Source organism: Oncorhynchus nerka, linkage group LG28 (assembly GCF_034236695.1).
Source record: "Oncorhynchus nerka isolate Pitt River linkage group LG28, Oner_Uvic_2.0, whole genome shotgun sequence".
NCBI lineage: Eukaryota > Metazoa > Chordata > Actinopteri > Salmoniformes > Salmonidae > Oncorhynchus > Oncorhynchus nerka.
The window spans coordinates 23,832,386-23,849,725 of NC_088423.1; the positions used below are offsets into that span (position 1 = coordinate 23,832,386).

The following is a 17,340-nucleotide window of genomic DNA, read 5'->3' on the forward strand; positions in this document are numbered from 1 at the left end:
TTAGATCCACAGGATGTGAAAAAAAATCAGTCATCACTTCAGTTTGTATAACAGTCATATGGACTGAACATAATTGTACTGGACATGATCCCACTCTGAGAACACAGATGGAAGGTGGGAGTAATCATGCAAATATTTCCTCATAGAACCTACTGGTGTTGTGCAGAACTAACTACTTACATTGACATATTGAGCACATTTCAAAAGGCAAGTACAGTCCATAATAATAATAATTATTATTTGGTGTGTGCTTATATTTTTCCTATTTCACATGTACAAGTGTGTATTAATACAGATTTTGTTTTTGCACACTTTTCCCTGAGACTCCATCCGAGTGGGGTCACGGCCAGGGCCTGGCATTATCAACAGCAAGCAACCCTGGCACAATTATGGTTGAGTGCCTTGCTCAAGGGCATAGACATATTTTTCACCTAGTCGGCTCAGGAATTCAAACTAGTAACCTTTCGGTTTATTCGGATCCACATTAGCATGTGGAACATTTCTGGGATCTTTTATTTCAGCTCATGAAACATGGTACCAACACTTTACATGTTGCATTTATATTTTGTTCAGTGTAATTTGCTAAATTACATTGTTTTGCAATGAAGGTCCACTGTAGCCTCAACAGCACTCTGTAGGGTACCACTATTGTGTTGTTGGAGGACAGCTAGCTTCCGTCCTCCTCTGAGTACATTAACTCCAATACAAAACCTAGGAGGTTCATGGTTCTCACCCCCTTTCATATACTTACACAGTAATTATGACAACTTCCGGTGGGTATCCTCCAACCTATCAAAGCTCTTGCAGCATGAACTGACATGTTGACCACCCAATCAAAGGATCAGAAAAGGAATCTAGTACTGAAAGCATAAGCTACTGCTAGCTAGCGCTGCATAAAATGTGGTGAGTAGTTGACTTAAAGAGAGAAAAAGATCATAGCTGAAAAGTTTTGAACAAATTCATTTATTCTAAAGTGAAGGAGGAACAAGAGAGAGGGAGAGAGAGAGCTATATTTCGTTTTTTTTTTCACTTTCACTTACTTAGCTAGCAAATGCAGGTATATCGTTTTTTCGACTCAAATACATGGCTCAAACAGAGGGATGCTATGTTAGCTAGTTGAATATGACTATCCAACACTGGAACTCTTCCAAGTCAAGGTAAGCTTTTGGTTTCACAAATGTATTGCCACCGGGGCCGTCGGTGTAAATGCTAAACTGCTTACTACACTGTACTGCATGATTGTAGCGGGTTTACTAACGCGTTAGTTCTATTAGCTATGTTGACTGGTGAACATTGAAGTTCACAAACAAAGGGAAAGGGTGAGGAGGAGAGCGTGTAGATGCGAGAAGGAACACACAAGCTGTTTAGTATGTGGCTATGAAAGTGAACTGTTTGCTTGTGATCAGGGGTGCATTCATTCAGCTGATTCTGTTGAAAAACATTTCTTAAAACTGAAGCAAACGGAATGAAACGGGGGCAAGAGTGGGCAAGGCAGTATTGAATGTGTCACTGTCTGTCCATGTGTCACTGTCACCTCAAATCTTCCTCTCAACCTGTGTGCACATATCTATAAATGAAAGTTTACAACGTAAGGTTGTAGTAACCTCATGATGGGAATAGGGAAAATTTGAGTATTATGTAGTAGCCTAAACCTATTGATATTACATTGAACTGAGTGAATGGAATATGAATGACAGTCATCCAATATGCTGTAATAGAAATAAGGCCATGCTCATAAAAACAATTATCGTCCTCCATCCTCTTAAATAGCACCAACCACCACTGAAATGAACATATCTATATTATTACAGACCAATAAAAAAGCCAATTAGCACAATGAAATGAGCTAATTTCGAGAGATCTTTCAAGCAGATTATGTAAACCTCTCACACTGCACTGGTCCCCATGGAGCTGAAAATTAATAACTGTCTGAATACAGTGGTAGATCTGAACCTTACCCTGCAGGTATAAGCTTATGATATGTCTAAAGCAGATATTTCATACAGTATATCAGAACCTTACATTTATGTTCAAGTCATACAATAAATTCACTTCTATGAAATGCAAGGCTTGTAGTAGTGTATCCATATTACTGCACTCCTTAACCTTTAGCAGTGGGCTAAATCAGGGTCGCACAGAGTGTTTCTTGGTAGTCAAACAAATCAAATTGTATTTGTCACATGCGCCGAATACAACAGGTGTAGTAGACCTTACAGTGAAATGCTGACTTACAAGCTCTTAACTACTTTGAAATAATAGTATACACCTCACACACACATGGTTCTGGGTTTTAAAAAACAAAGACACCTGTACCATGTCAGATATAGAGTTGAAAGGCATTCAGTTGAGTTTGCGTCCCAATATTACACTTTATCAGACGACTGAAATATTACAAAACTGTTTGACATAGGATTTTGAGGTTTATATTTGTTTGATTAATTATGAAAAATATGAATATTCCATCCACGAGGGAGCTTTGGTTATTCTACTGCAGGATATCACTACAGAGGTTTTTACACTTACCTAAGTAGTATTAAAATACCTGATCATAATACTGTTTCTTGATAGAGATTAATTAAAATAAATGTGTCTCGACACAATATGGAAAACATTGATCTTTTTTAGGAAGGTACAGGAATAGATTCACTGAGCACGTAATTTGGGCCATTGTTCATGCTCAATCATGTGAAAAAGTAATGTATTTCACGTCAGCAAAACATCCTCCTGAAAAACTGTCCATTCCACATTACCCCTCAAATATCATAATGTACATTAATGAGAAATGGCATGGTTGTCAGTGCAGTCCAAACCCTTGCTTAGGGAGGGACTGCTTTGCTTTGTTGTGTCTAAATGGCTGGAAGAACTATAGTTAGGCAGGAACATACAAGCTATAGAGGGCTTGAAGGCAGAGATACCGAAGTGGAGAAGTATCTGACTTGCAGCCAGGTCTGACCTGTGGCTGATTAGAGTTATCTTGCCCAAAGCCAGGTGTGTTGTGATTCATATAGAGATCAATCCATTAGGACCCAGACTGTCAGCCACACATCTGTATGGTCTTCATGTCTGTCTCCTGTTCTCTCCCCTCTCTGGAGAGTCACAGGGCAGAGTGGTAAACCTGGTGGTGTTTATAGGTCTGCTGTGAAAAGATATGTCTCCTTGTCTGCTGTCAACTCACCTGTGCAGATGCACATGTTCAAAACAGCATCTATTACAAAATCGTTTGACATAGAAACACAGGCTTTTCGGAGGTTTAAATTTGTTTGATTAATTATGAAATTATTTAATATATTAATATTCCATCCATGAGGCCACTAGAGGGCGCTTTGGTTATGTGACTGCAGGTAAAGGTTTTTAAGTATCCCTGCAGAGGTTTTTACACTTAACTAAGTAGTATTAAAATACCTGATCATGACTGTTCCTTGATAGAGGTAGACATCTGCAGTTGACATGATCTTATTGTGGATTTATTCATTTCCTTGAAAAGTTGTGATTCCTTAGATGACTGATGCATACAGTGCATTCAGAAAGTATTCAGACCCTTTGTATTTTTTTCCACATTGTTACGTTAAAGTCTCAAATGGATTAAATAGTTTTTCCCCATCAAACTACACACAATACCCCATAACGACAAAGCGAAAACAGGTTTAGACATTTTTGAAAATGTATTAAAAATAAACAGAAATCCCTTATTAACTTAAGTATTCAGACCCTTTGCTATGAGACTCGAAATTGAGCTTAGGTGCATCCGGTTTCAATTGATCATCCTTGAGATGTTTCTACAACTCAATTGGAATCCACCTGTGGCAAATACAATGGATTGGACATGATTTGGAAAGGCACACTGTCTATTTAAGGTCCCACAGTTGACAGTGCATGTCAGAGCAAAAACCAAGCCATGAGGTCGAAGGAATTGTCTGTAGAGCTCCGAGAGAGGATTGTGTTGAGGCACAGATCTGGAGAAGAGTACCAAAACATTTCTCCAGCATTGAAGGTCCCCAAGAACACAGTGGCCTAACATATAACTACACAATTCTAATCACCGCATAGGTGAGTAGCAATGATAGATTTAACCAACTTACTACCATAAAATGCCTTTGTTTGAAAATCTGCAGATCTCTCTTATTGTCCCTGACCTGTGCATCACTGAATGATTACCCGCCTTTAACTACATTCTGGAGGACAGACTGAGCACCGAGAATGAATGTATTTCTAGGCTTTGTGGTTTTGAGAACTACACAGGCACTGAATGGAATATACAGGAACTCTGCATGCATTGCCTCTGTTGTATTGCTAACAACTCATGTATTCCTGAGTTAGCCAGTATATCATAGTTATTTGTATGTCTTCCAAACTCCTCCCTTCTATTGAAGCATTTTAGAGATCAACACATAAGATAGCTGGATACTCTCACTACAGCGCAGCTCTCTGATTCAGAGGGGTTGGGTTAAATGCAGAAGACACATTTCAGTTGAATGCATTCAGTTGTACAACTGACTAGGTATCCCCCTTTCCAGTATGTGTCCTCTGTATCCACTGGCTATTCTTACTGCTATACTACAGGAAGTTATAATGAAGGATATCAGATACTGAACATGTAAAACACAGATACTGCTTTAGCATACTAACCTGCGCTATATTCAGGAGCTCTTCATAAGGACCCTCATCTTCGGTTAACGAGGCGAAGGCACTGTCGATAGACAACGTCTCCATGTCTGCACATGCCAAATCCAAACTCAGCCTTACATTCCCGCTCACTCCAGTCAGGGAGTACTGGCGATGACTCATGGTGAAGTTACTTTCTTTTCGGCCCCGTCACCCTTACAGGAAGAAGGGCCAACACATGATCTCTGCTCTCCTCTACCACAGATATGAGTGAATGACAAAATGGTTGCTTTCAAGGGCATCCAGAATTGCTCTCAGCCATAACCATTATATCTGGGACCAGGTCCTATTAATTCACACTGCTTAAAAGCCAGTTGGCTGGACCTGACTTACAACCTCCACAAAGAGGCATCTACCCTGGCTATAGAGGAGCTGAGGTATAAGGCCACGAGTGCTCTTGTGTGCAGTGACTATCCCATGCTGTCTCTGTTGACTTGAGGACATAAGACACTTAACTCTCTTCAAAAGGAGAGGGAGGGAAGAAGAGTGAAATGCATGTCTAATGGGCCTTGTCACCAATTAGGAAGTAGTGATGTAGCCGAGCCATTGTTCAGCCCTCGGAATGGCTGCGAGCCAGAGTTATTTTAGTCAAGAAGAATCAACCTGACTACTTCACTCACTGATAAGCTTCAATAACCACATTAAGAGTAGTGCATGGATCTCACTGTGTGTATGTGTGTAATACCCACTGAGGCAACTGTTGCCTCCCTACAACTATTTGGTTCTGCCTGTTCTTGACAAATGAGATTTCATTGACACTATAACCTCTTTCCTCTTATCCTACGATGACAGCTTACATAAAACTGATTGCACCACACATAATATCCATTATACCGACAGCCAAGGCCCATAATACAACATTTTAACTCTTATTTTGGGGACAGGGATTCAAATGCAGTTCACAAGGGGAATATTAAACTATGCTGAAATATAAGTAGACAAGATATTGTGCAACGTAATATTTCAACATTCCCAGGACAGATACACATTTGTCATATTTTTGATAAAACCCTTTTATATGAAATGTAAAATACTTGTTGCAAAAACAAGCTTTACTTACCACCGGTCACCAACAGACAAATCTCTTCAGTGTGCTGACATGCCTTACATGAGGTCTAAAAAGCACAATGTTCCATGTACTCCAACAGCCTATAAATCTCTTACACACAAGGTGTCATGAGGATAGATCAATGGCATGCCTGTAGGATACAACTAGCGTATACATCACCAGCATTGCTATTCTACCACTCGTGAACACTATAGTAAATAGCTTTACTTTTTTTATATCTTAAAAATTGCTCATGAGTAATCATCATCTTTGTTCTAATATACATCTGGCTATACATCTGCAGTTGACATGATGTTAAAATTAAGAGGGTTAGAATACAAATACAGGATTTTAAGTCAAAATCATCAGCGTTCCTGGACATGGAGTTTTATATAATTGTATCCCTTTTGTGGATATAACATTTCTTTAAAATGTGTAATTTGTTAGACTGAACAATGCCACACAGTGTTAGACAGGGACTGCCTCTTTTGGCCATTGGCGTTGTGTTGAGGTTTTCTGACCTCTTGTGGCATTTAGTTGAATGTGCATACTTATGCATGTTAACTGGATTCACTAAAAATCTAATTCCAGGGTAAATAGTACATAAAAACTGCTGCAATAGAAAAATTACTTTAATGAATTGTACATAAACATGACAGAGGATTGGAACCTACCAAAATAAGGCCACCATTTAAAAACCAAAGCTTATCCCACAATTCAATGAAATCAAACTAACTAAACAGCAGAAATGACATTGTTAGATATAATACCTGTATCTGGTTAAATCATGATCATGATAGCCTTGTTAAACTGTGCGCAGAAAATCTTGACTTTAGTAATGCCATCTCCATAACTTATGCATTTTAACCACCACCACTCACATTCTTACCATAATTACTCAACACAGTTTACAACAAAATAAAATGAAAAACATATTGAAAGACAAAATTAATGAATGCAGTCATCAGACCTCTTCATAAACTGTGCATCAAACTTTAAATGTTATGTTTAACAAAATGTAGGACCATACTTTAAACAAACTAAGGCCAATTTAAAATGACTCACAAATCCCTTGAAAACAAATGTCATCCTATATTACAGGTGGCATTAGTGTTACATTCCACAAACTCACATTATACATCGACAGGCTCAAACATGGACACCCCCCCCTCTACAGGATATAATGCACTGCATACTACATGACTGGCGATCACATGTAGCATCAGCCACTAGGCTACGATACCTGGTGTCATATATTCCCCTCTTTCTCTGCCACATCTAAGATGCTCTGTGGGGAACTTCTTATTTATGTACATTTTATTATGATTTGCAAAGTATTATATATATATATTTATATAAACAAAAAAAGCTGATTTGTTCCTTGAGTTACAACATGACCACCCTGTTTCCAAGAATCAAGCAGTAAAATTTTAAGTTTGAATGCCAGAAAACAGTTCCAAATAGCAGTAGACACATTCAATTAAAAACTGTTAGGGTTTTTCAGATAGATTTATGTGCGAACTCACACCAAGTGGAACCTTCCTGTATCTATGTTCCATGTGAGATATGACACTGATTATAAAGGGATGCGTGACCATACCGCACTAGCCACTACACTGACAGTTTCCCCTTCAGGGGAGGGTAGTAGACCGGTGTGGCATGGTCACACACACTAAACCCTGCACCCTTAACATTGAGGTTCACTGTGTCTGTCTCAGAATGCTCACAGTCGTCCAGTTGAAAGTCTGAGTTGAAGCAGATCTCGATCTGCCCCAAGATTTGCACCTTCCCTTCCTGTAAACAATAAATAACTTAATGATACATTCTATATTTAGGGTTAGGATTCATGATTTTATCTTTAAGTGGTGTGCAATGACTATTCTTCATGTAGAATGATTAGAGAAATGTATTCTAAATAGAAAATGGTACGCAATTCTTGTTATCCTATACATTTTCAAAGAAAACCTTTAGCATATCCATTGACTAGTTGTGCTTAAGTTTGCATTTTACCCAAAGACAAAATATAAAAAACATGATACCTTTGGATGAATACACTGAATCTTTGGTTTCACATTGTAGAAGTTGAGAATGTTTCCTTCAATGAGGTCAAACTAAAAACAGACATAATCAATTTTACCATGAGTACTCATCACATGCTATTAGAACCTGAACGACATGGGTTTTCGGGGTCCGAATTTTTCCACATTTTGTTGCCTGAATTTAAAATGGATTACATTTTTATTTTTTACAAACAAATAAAAAATAAAAAGCTGAAATGTCTTCAGTCAATAAGTATTCAACTCTTGCTATGACTAGCCATAAGTTCAGGAGTAATAATTTGCTTAACATGTCAAATAATACATTGCATGGACTCTGTATAATAATAGTGTGTAGCATGATTTTTGAATGACTACCTCATCTCTGTACCCCACAAATACAATTATCTGTAAGGTCCCTCAGTCAAGCAGTGAATTTCCAACACAGATTCAACCACAAAGACCAGTGAGGTTTTCCAATGCCTCACAAAGAAGTTCACCCATTGGTAGATGGGTAAAAAAAAGCAGACAATAAATATCCCTTGGAGCATATTAATTACACTTTGGATGGTGTATCAATGCACCCAGTCACTACAAAGATACAGGTGTCCTTCCTAACTCAGTTGCTGGAGAGGAAGGAAACCGCTCAGGAATTTCACCATGAGGCCAATGGTGACTTTAAAACAGTTACTGAGTTTAAAACCCCCTAGAGTCGATGTCCACACCCCCGTGGAAATCTAATTAGAATTATATATTTTTTTTAATCCGTCAGTTTAAACTAGAGATCTTTTTTTTTTCATGGGCTGCGTTTCAATCTACCGGATCCTGTTCCACATTGGCGGTGAAAGGTGGTGTTTGTCAGACCATGAGACATCCCGAAAATTGGTCTTGTCACGACGTATGTAGCGACTGAAAGGTTTTGCTCTACGACCCCCACAAGTGTCACAGGACTTGTCTGAAATCGGTATTGCCGATCTGCCAGCATCGGTGTGTACAGCCCAGCACAGTTTGGGCTACACAATAATATAGAAAGGTGATTCTCTCACTAACACATACATGTCAGTTGTTTTGCTCTAGGACACCGACAAGCCTCACAAAACTAGTCTGAAGGTAGCCAGGTACCAATTTCAAAAATAAATGGCAGTATATATATGGAGATTAGTTTAATGCCTAAAATAAGGGGTTAAATACATGTATAAAAAAAAAAATTAATAGTTTCTGATCTTTATCGCTCAGATATAGGACAGACACTTCAGAACAAACTTCTGTATAGATGTTTATTTTTGTACTATGTATGAAGTTGTTATTCAATGTGTTTCTATGGACTAATAGCAGTAAGGCCAACTTCAACGTTTCATTAAAAAATTATAATAATGGACCGCACCGGCTTAGACGCTTAAAGATTAATGGCTGTCATAGAAAAAAAATGAGGATGGATCAACAACACTGTAGTTACTCCACAATACTAACCATACAGGCAGGCCAGTGAGGTATTTCAACTAGGACTTTCCCCTTAAAAACCATGCAGATGAGGCCTCAACCCTTTCCTTTCATATTTTCCCTGTTCTTTGTTTGTTTCGGGCTATTACCAAAACCATTGATGTATGGTAAAGTTGTCTGTAACACCGACTATAGTACAGCAGTCTTTGAAGATGTCAGAGGATTCACTAGCAATTGTTAGTGGACACGGACTGTCCACTATCTGAAGCTCTTTTCCAGCACACCTTGATCACACCGTTAATTTTTAAACCTGATCGCGAGACCTCTCAATTTCAGGGCAATGGCAGCATACTAAAACCAAACAGGGAATCATTTATATTCAAAATTCTTGTTGAATTTATTTTATCAATTTGCAGGCTAGTTTAATACATACATGGTCTGTATGTGTACCTTTTAATCATATGTTAATGTTTCCCGTTTTTAACATTGTGTCAGTATAACGTGTCGATAGCAAGGGGACTTTGTATTTACTTTTACCCCTCAGAACTACAGCTGTGGATCTCTGGGTCCGTATCCACAAACATATCCGAGTGGAAATGGTCCTAGATCAGCACTCCTACTCTGATGCTTTGTGGATACCGGTCCTGATCTCCACAGGTTAGCATTGCATTGAAGAACTGATTGATTAGTTGGTCTAGCCTGTTATGATGGACTGTATAAACATCAGACTTGTTCTAGGCCTATTTCTAATGATATTACATGATAAATGTATTTTACTGGTATTTCAAGATGGGCAATATAAACCAGTGACTTGTCCCTGCCTCAGGTTTCTACATCTGTAAATATGTATTTTAAAAGGATATGTTTTCTTATTGTCAATAAATATAATTTGGATGTTTGATGTAAGTGTTTGTAGTAAATTCAAAAATGGTAAAAAGGATGGGATGTTAAATGGTTGTCCTGACACTCTGGTCATTAGAAATGTCACTTATCTTAAGAGTAGGGGTGTTAACCCTGGTGTCTTGGCTAAATTCCCAACCTAGCCCCATTCCACCTAATTTCTAATTGGCAAATCACTCCTCACCTGATGGGTGGTGAGCGCTGTGGCACAAAAATGGTCTCCATATACTATGTAAAGTCCTTTGAGTACCTCAGTTGGTACAAAAGCGTTATATAAATCTAAAAAATCAAATCTATTTGACCGAGTGAAAAGAAGGAAGCCTGCACAGAATAAAAATATTGCAAAACATACATCCTGTTTGCAACAAGGCACATAATACTGCTGTGGCAAAAAAAGTTTTGACCAGAATGCAAAGTGTTATGTTTGGGGCAAATCCAATACAACACACTACAGAGTACCACACTCCGTATTTTCAAGCATAGTGGTGGCGGCATCATGTTATGGGTATGCTTGTAAATCTTAGAATGGGGAGTTTTTCAGGATAAAAAAGAAGCACAGGCAAAATCCTAAAGAAAAATCTGGTTCAGTGTGCTTTCCACCAGACACTGGGAGATTAATTCACCTTTCAGCAGGACAATGACTTAAAAGACAAGTTGCTGACCAAGAAGACAATAAAATATCTCTGAGTGGCCCAGTTACAGTTTTGACTTAAATCTACTTGGAAATCTATAGCAATACCTTAAAATGGTTGTATCGCAATGATCAACAACTAATTTGACAGAGCTTGAAGAGTTTAAAATAATAAAATGGGCAAATGTTGCAAAATCCAGGTGTGGAAAGCTCTGAGAGCAGGGATGGGCAACTGGCCGGTCCTCGGATCATAAAAAAAAAAAGAATAAAGAGCTAGGGTCTCAACTTACTGTTTCAAGTTAGATTAGTAGAAGGTGCAATACACAAGGTGCAATTTCAAAATTTGGTTGTGCATTAGCAGTTTTTCTTTTGTTATGTCACTATTAATAGCTAATTTTCCATTCAGGCCCATGGCAAAATGAGTAGAATTGCATGAAATTAGATATAAAATCACAAAATCTTATCTCCACCCCATGGCAAAATGTGTAAAATTGAGGACATTAGCTGTGTAATAACTATGCACATGTGGGTACGCAGAACCACGCGCAACTGCAGCCCCTCGTGAGTTGTTCAGATTTTTTGTAGCCCCCACCCGTCTTAGAGATTTACCCAGAAGGACTCACAGCTGTAATCGCTGCCAAAGGTGCGTCTGCAAAGTATTGACTCAGGTGTGCGAATACTTATGTAAATGAGATATTTCTGTATTTAATTTTCAATACATTTGCCAAAATTTCTAAAAACATGTTTTCACGTTGTCATTATGGGGTATTGTTGGTGAGAAAAATATATATTTAATCCATTTTGGATTCAGGCTGTAACACAACAAAATGTGGAATAAGTAAAGGGGTATGAATACAGTGTCTTCTGAAAGTATCTGCTGATATACAGTTGAAGTCGGAGGTTTACATACACCTTAGCCAAATACATTTAAACTCAGTTTCACAATTCCTGACATTTAATCTTAGTAAAAATTATCTGTTTTAGGTCAGTTAGGATCACCACTTCATGTTAAGAATGTGAAATGTCAGAATAATAGTAGAGAATGATTTATTTCAGCTTTTATTTCTTTCATCACATTCCCAGTGGGTCAGAAGTTTACACACACTCAATTAGTATTTGGTAGCATTGCCTTTAAATTGTTTAACTTGGGCCAAACGTTTTGGGTAGCCTACCACAAGCTTCCCACAATAAGTTGGGTGAATTTTGGCCCATTCCTCCTGACAGAGCTGGTGTAACTGAGTCAGGTTTGTAGGCCTCTTTGCTCGCACTCTTTTTCAGTTCTGCCCACACATTTTCTATGGGATTGAGGTCAGGGCTTTGTGATGGCCACTCCAATACCTTGACTTTGTTGTCCTTAAGCCATTTTGCCACAACTTTGGAAGTATGCTTGGGGTCATTGTCCATTTGGAAGACCAATTTGCGACCAAGCTTTAACTTCCTGACTGACGTCTTGAGATGTTGCTTCAATATATCCACATACATTTCCTCCCTCATGATGCCATCTATTTTCTGAAGTGCACCAGTCCCTCTTGCAGCAAAGCACCCCCACAACATGATGCTGCCATCCCTGTGCTTCACATTTGGGATGGTGTTCTTCGGCTTGCAAGCCTCACCCCTTTTTCCTCCAAATATAACGATGGTCATTATGGCCAAACAGTTCTATTTTTGTTTTATCAGACCAGAGGACATTTCTCCAAAAGTACAATCTTTGTTCCCATGTGCAGTTGCAAACCGTAGTCTGGCTTTTTTATGGCAGTTATGTCGATATAGGACTCGTTTTACTGTGGATATAGATACTTTTGTACCCGTTTCCTCCAGCATCTTCACAAGGTCCTCTGCTGCTGTTCTGTGATTGATTTGTACTTTTCGTACCAAAGTATGTTCCTCTCTAGGAGACAGAACGCGTCTCATTCCTGAGTGGTATGAGGGCTGCGTGGTCCCATGGTGTTTATACTTGCGTACTATTGTTTGTACAGCTGAACGTGGTACCTTCAGGCATTTGGAAATTGCTCCCAAGGATGAACCAGCCTTGTGGAGGTCTACAAAGGTCTTGGTTGATTTCTTTAGATTTTCCCATGATGTCAAGCAAAGAGGCACTGAGTTTGAAGGTAGGCCATGAAATACATCCACAGGTACACCTCCAATTGACTCAAATGGTGTCAATTAGCCTATCAGAAGCTTCTAAAGTCATGACATTTTCTGGAATTTTCCAAGCTGTTTAAAGGCACAGTCAAGTTAGTGTATGTAAACTTCTGACCCACTGGAATTGTGATACAGTGCATTATAAGTCAAATAACCTGTCTGTAAACAATTGTTGGAAAAATGACTTGTGTCATGCACAAAGTAGATGTCCTAACTGACTTGCGAAAACTATAGTTTGTTAACAAGAAATTTGGAGTGGTTGAAAAAACGAGTTTTAATTACTCCAACTTAAGTGTATGTAAACTTCTGACTTCAACTGTACTGTTTCAAAGAGGGGAAATGAAAAAGTATCATTTTTCCACACTAATTTCTCATAAATTGCTATCCTAAAGACCAATTGTCCAAGAAATGTGCTTCAAATGTTGATTCCTTACATTGTGACAATAATGAAACATCATGGGAATGGCTGTGAATCTTCAGTTGAGCATGACATTCCCTTTTATCCATCCTATTTATTGAATATCGGTTATCGTGGTAAAAGGACGATACTTTTCATCATTCTCTCTACTATTAATAGTCAAATGACTTACTGTAAATTAGTCACTGTTGACTTCACATACTCACACATTTCAAATTGTTCGTGTTCCCAAAACACACAGTATAGTGTGTTGTTTGATACGATGCAGAAATGCTTGAAGTTTAAACATGCAACTATTTACTCTTTGCAAAATTAAATTATCCTTGGTAATGTAGTAATATTGATTTCATGTACTTACCGTGTAGTAAGTCTCAGAGGGCACAATGTTACATTTCTTCATCACCCTGAAAACATACAAAGAATTTATAAATAAGTAGTAGAAAACATAAATTAGGGTTCAGGGTATTGAAACCATACATTATCCCATATGTTTCATGAGGGTACTTTATTGTTAATTCAGTACACTTACCCATCAAGGTCTAACTTGTGATACAGCTCCAGGGCTTTGCCAAAGTATTTGTGTTGACTGTTTAGGGACTCCGCTTTTGCAGCACATGTTCCATGTTTTTGCCATTCATATTTCCTGTAAATAGAAGATCAAACACTAACATTTGTTTAGAAAAATATTGTTACCTGAAAATATAACAATTACTTGGAGTAAAGTATTAATACAAATAGAAAACTGGAACAGACCAGAATCTAGAGGATTCTGGAATTTTAAGATCCGGCCACCACTTCTGCATCTCTGGAAGTAGGTCCTGTAAAACATATTCATTATCAAATATTTATCTTAATTTCATAATATATAAACACATTTACTTTAACCATCAAAATGATATTTTGTCATGAATAAGCTCAATCTGCCTTTTGTAAATGTTTGTATTTTAAATGTTTTTTCCCCCAGCAGAACATACCTGGATTAGAGTTTCATTGAAGTGCAAAGATGAATTGCATTCCTGGCCTTTATCTGGCCTGTAAGACAGACATTGGTCAAATGTGTACAAAGATAGAATGCAAAACAGTTTATGTTATGTTATCTGGTCAGTCAAAAAAATGCACTTTCCTACTGAATTTGTTGGAAGTCCTTCCTTACCACAGTCCATGCAAAGTCCAGTAGTCAAATTTGGAATGACAGTGTTCCATCTGTAAATAGAAATGTTCATTTTGTCATACAAGTTGGCAAATCTGGCAATTTAGGGCCACCGTATCAATCATACGATCAGATCATCACATGATACGTTAAGTTTATTATGCCATGAAACCATACAATAATGTAACTTACACTGCAAAATGTGCTCGGCCAGTGGTGAGTCAGGATCAGCTTACTCCACATATGCCTGAAATAATTTAAGTGTAATATTAGGATAATCAAAGTGCCTCACTCACTTAATGGCCTTCAATTCGCATAGAGGCCGACTATGGAATGACACCAGCTCAGTGGTCTTGTGGTTAGTGTCCTCCCTGAGATTGGAAGGTTCCCTGGTCAAAACAAAGCTCTAAAAATGGGACATGATCCCGCTACTTGCCATTCAATATTAAGGAGATGGATTGGAGGTAACCTCCTGTCCAGGTTGTGTACTTGAACATCAAGCTGCCCTATGGGCCCTTGTGGCTTGAAAAAGGCTACTTACTTACTTTGGAATGACAGACACAGTTAAGGGCTTGATGCAGAGGCCAGGGTTGGCATCTGACATTAACCAGACAGATATAACCAGTAACGTAAGTTACTTACGGCGGCTCGAGTACGAATGAGGAAGTCATCAGACAGCAGCCAAGGCACAGCAGGACAACAAATGCCAATGACTTCATATTTACACTGAAACACAGAGAACATACAATTAGGAGAAGTATATTTTGGTTCATAGATGAACTGATTTTAGCTGGTCTAATATGTGATGGTAGGCAAACTCTTACAATTATAAAGCCTATTATAAGTAGAAGTATAACTCTTATAATTATAGGTGAATTATAATTATAAGCCTAATATAAATTATTTATATTTTAGTTTATAGATAGCTTGTGTAACAAACAGTTATATAATGGTTGGGCATGGCGTGATTGTTATTTTGGTGTCAAATACTATTGAACTTATATTTGCGCCCATCAACACCGCAGTCAAATAATGGAACGCGTTTCGCAACTCTGTAGCCAACCACCAAACCTGACGTGGATGTGGGGGAGCGCAACTTCAGTTTGCACAAAAGGTTACATACTACATTATTTTACAAAAACAAGGTATCCAGTATCACCTGGGCCTGCCACCTGGCTAAACGTAGGCTGTGTGGGTAAGATTTAAATGTAACCTACGACGGATACAATAAGTTCTTACCCTTGTTTTGTTCCTGTGGTTAAAAAAAAACTCGTATATACAACTATACGGTTGGAAGGACAATTTAGATGAGGAAACAAATGTCATTTGATAGATTAGCAATATGAAGATTCCACTAGTATCACTTATTATGGTTTAAAATGAGACAGCCAAAAACCGTCCGATTAGACGTCTGGTAGAAGCATACAACAACAATACCGTGAAATTGTTTCCCGCAACAGCTGAACTGGGCGTCACATGCTCAGAAAATGTAAGTCACGTGAGATCATGTGAAACGTGCACTGTAGGCAGCTGTACCGCTCACATCCGCTGATATTCCACTGGGCCACATACAGTAAAAATAAAAACAAGACAAATGTGTTGAATCTTTATCGCAATTGCATTTATCTCTGTAATCTTTCTATAAAAAATGGGCAGACATTGCAAAATGTTTTACAATGTTATTTTAGACAGTAGGCTATGTTATTGTATCATTTAGGCCTTGTAGATAAGTAATGGAGAAATGATGCTTGCATTAAGCTAACAAACTGTGTGACATTGCCTCAGGCTATTGGCAGGAACGCAGAACCACGTGCAACTGCAGCCCCTCGTGAGTTGTTCAGATTTTTTGTAGCCCCCACCCGTTTTAGAGATTTACCCAGAAGGACTCACAGCTGTAATCGCTGCCAAAGGTGCGTCTGCAAAGTATTGACTCATTGTGTGCGAATACTTATGTAAATGAGATATTTCTGTATAATTTTTTTTAATACATTTGCCAAAATGTCTAAAAACATGTTTTCACGTTGTCATTATGGGGTATTGTTGGTGAGAAAAATATATATTTAATCCATTTTGGATTCAGGCTGTAACACAACAAAATGTGGAATAAGTAAAGGGGTATGAATACAGTGCCTTCTGAAAGTATCTGCTGATATACAGTTGAAGTCGGAGGTTTACATACACCTTAGCCAAATACATTTAAACTCAGTTTCACAATTCCTGACATTTAATCCTAGTAAAAAAGTATCTGTTTTAGGTCAGTTAGGATCACCACTTCATGTTAAGAATGTGAAATGTCAGAATAATAGTAGAGAGAATGATTTATTTCAGCTTTTATTTCTTTCATCACATTCCCAGTGGGTCAGAAGTTTACACACACTCAATTAGTATTTGGTAGCATTGCCTTTAAATTGTTTAACTTGGGTCAAACGTTTTGGGTAGACTTCCACAAGCTTCCCACAATAAGTTGGGTGAATTTTGGCCCATTCCTCCTGACAGAGCTGGTGTAACTGAGTCAGGTTTGTAGGCCTCCTTGCTCGCACTCTTTTTCAGTTCTGCCCACACATTTTCTATGGGATTGAGGTCAGGGCTTTGTGATGGCCACTCCAATACCTTGACTTTGTTGTCCTTAAGCCATTTTGCCACAACTTTGGAAGTATGCTTGGGGTGATTGTCCATTTGGAAGACCCATTTGCGACCAAGCTTTAACTTCCTGACTGAAGGTTACATACTACATTATTTTACAAAACAAGGTCTCCAGTATCACCTGGACCTGCCACCTGGCTAAACGTAGGCTCTGTGGGTAAGATTTAAATGTAACCTACGACGGATACAATAAGTTCTTACCCTTGTTTTGTTCCTGTGGTTAAAAATAAACTCGTATATACAACTGTACGGTTGGAAGGGCCATTTAGA

General features: G+C 38.3%; 2 protein-coding genes across 4 annotated transcripts in view; both read right to left on the minus strand.

Moving 5' to 3' along the window:
- The window catches only part of LOC115113027 (ribosomal protein S6 kinase alpha-2-like), a 54,484-nt gene extending 49,574 nt beyond the window's left edge, over positions 1–4,910 (minus strand). Inside the window, exon 1 of the mRNA XM_029640212.2 lies at positions 4,627–4,910. Within this exon, the coding sequence (XP_029496072.1) occupies positions 4,627–4,785 (159 nt within the window). The 5' untranslated portion in view covers positions 4,786–4,910. The remainder of the gene's footprint in view (positions 1–4,626) is intronic.
- Positions 4,911–6,324: 1,414 nt separating this feature from the next.
- On the minus strand, positions 6,325–15,963 carry LOC115113028 (ribonuclease T2-like). Of its 3 annotated transcripts, XM_029640214.2 has the most exons (11): positions 15,865–15,912; positions 15,667–15,709; positions 15,070–15,153; positions 14,620–14,674; positions 14,431–14,480; positions 14,252–14,309; positions 14,031–14,095; positions 13,807–13,920; positions 13,636–13,681; positions 7,750–7,821; positions 6,325–7,504 (listed from the first exon to the last, which is right to left on the minus strand). In XM_029640214.2, the coding sequence occupies exons 3-11, from the start codon at positions 15,144–15,146 to the stop codon at positions 7,322–7,324; spliced, it is 720 nt and encodes a 239-aa protein (XP_029496074.1). In that variant the 5' UTR covers positions 15,147–15,153; positions 15,667–15,709; positions 15,865–15,912; the 3' UTR covers positions 6,325–7,321. The 3 variants fall into 3 exon arrangements, with proteins under 3 accessions (XP_029496074.1, XP_029496077.1, XP_064868784.1); XM_029640217.2 differs by lacking the exon at positions 15,667–15,709 and having other exon boundaries at positions 15,865–15,963; XM_065012712.1 differs by lacking the exon at positions 15,865–15,912 and having other exon boundaries at positions 15,667–15,858.
- Between the last annotated feature and the right edge of the window lie 1,377 nt (positions 15,964–17,340).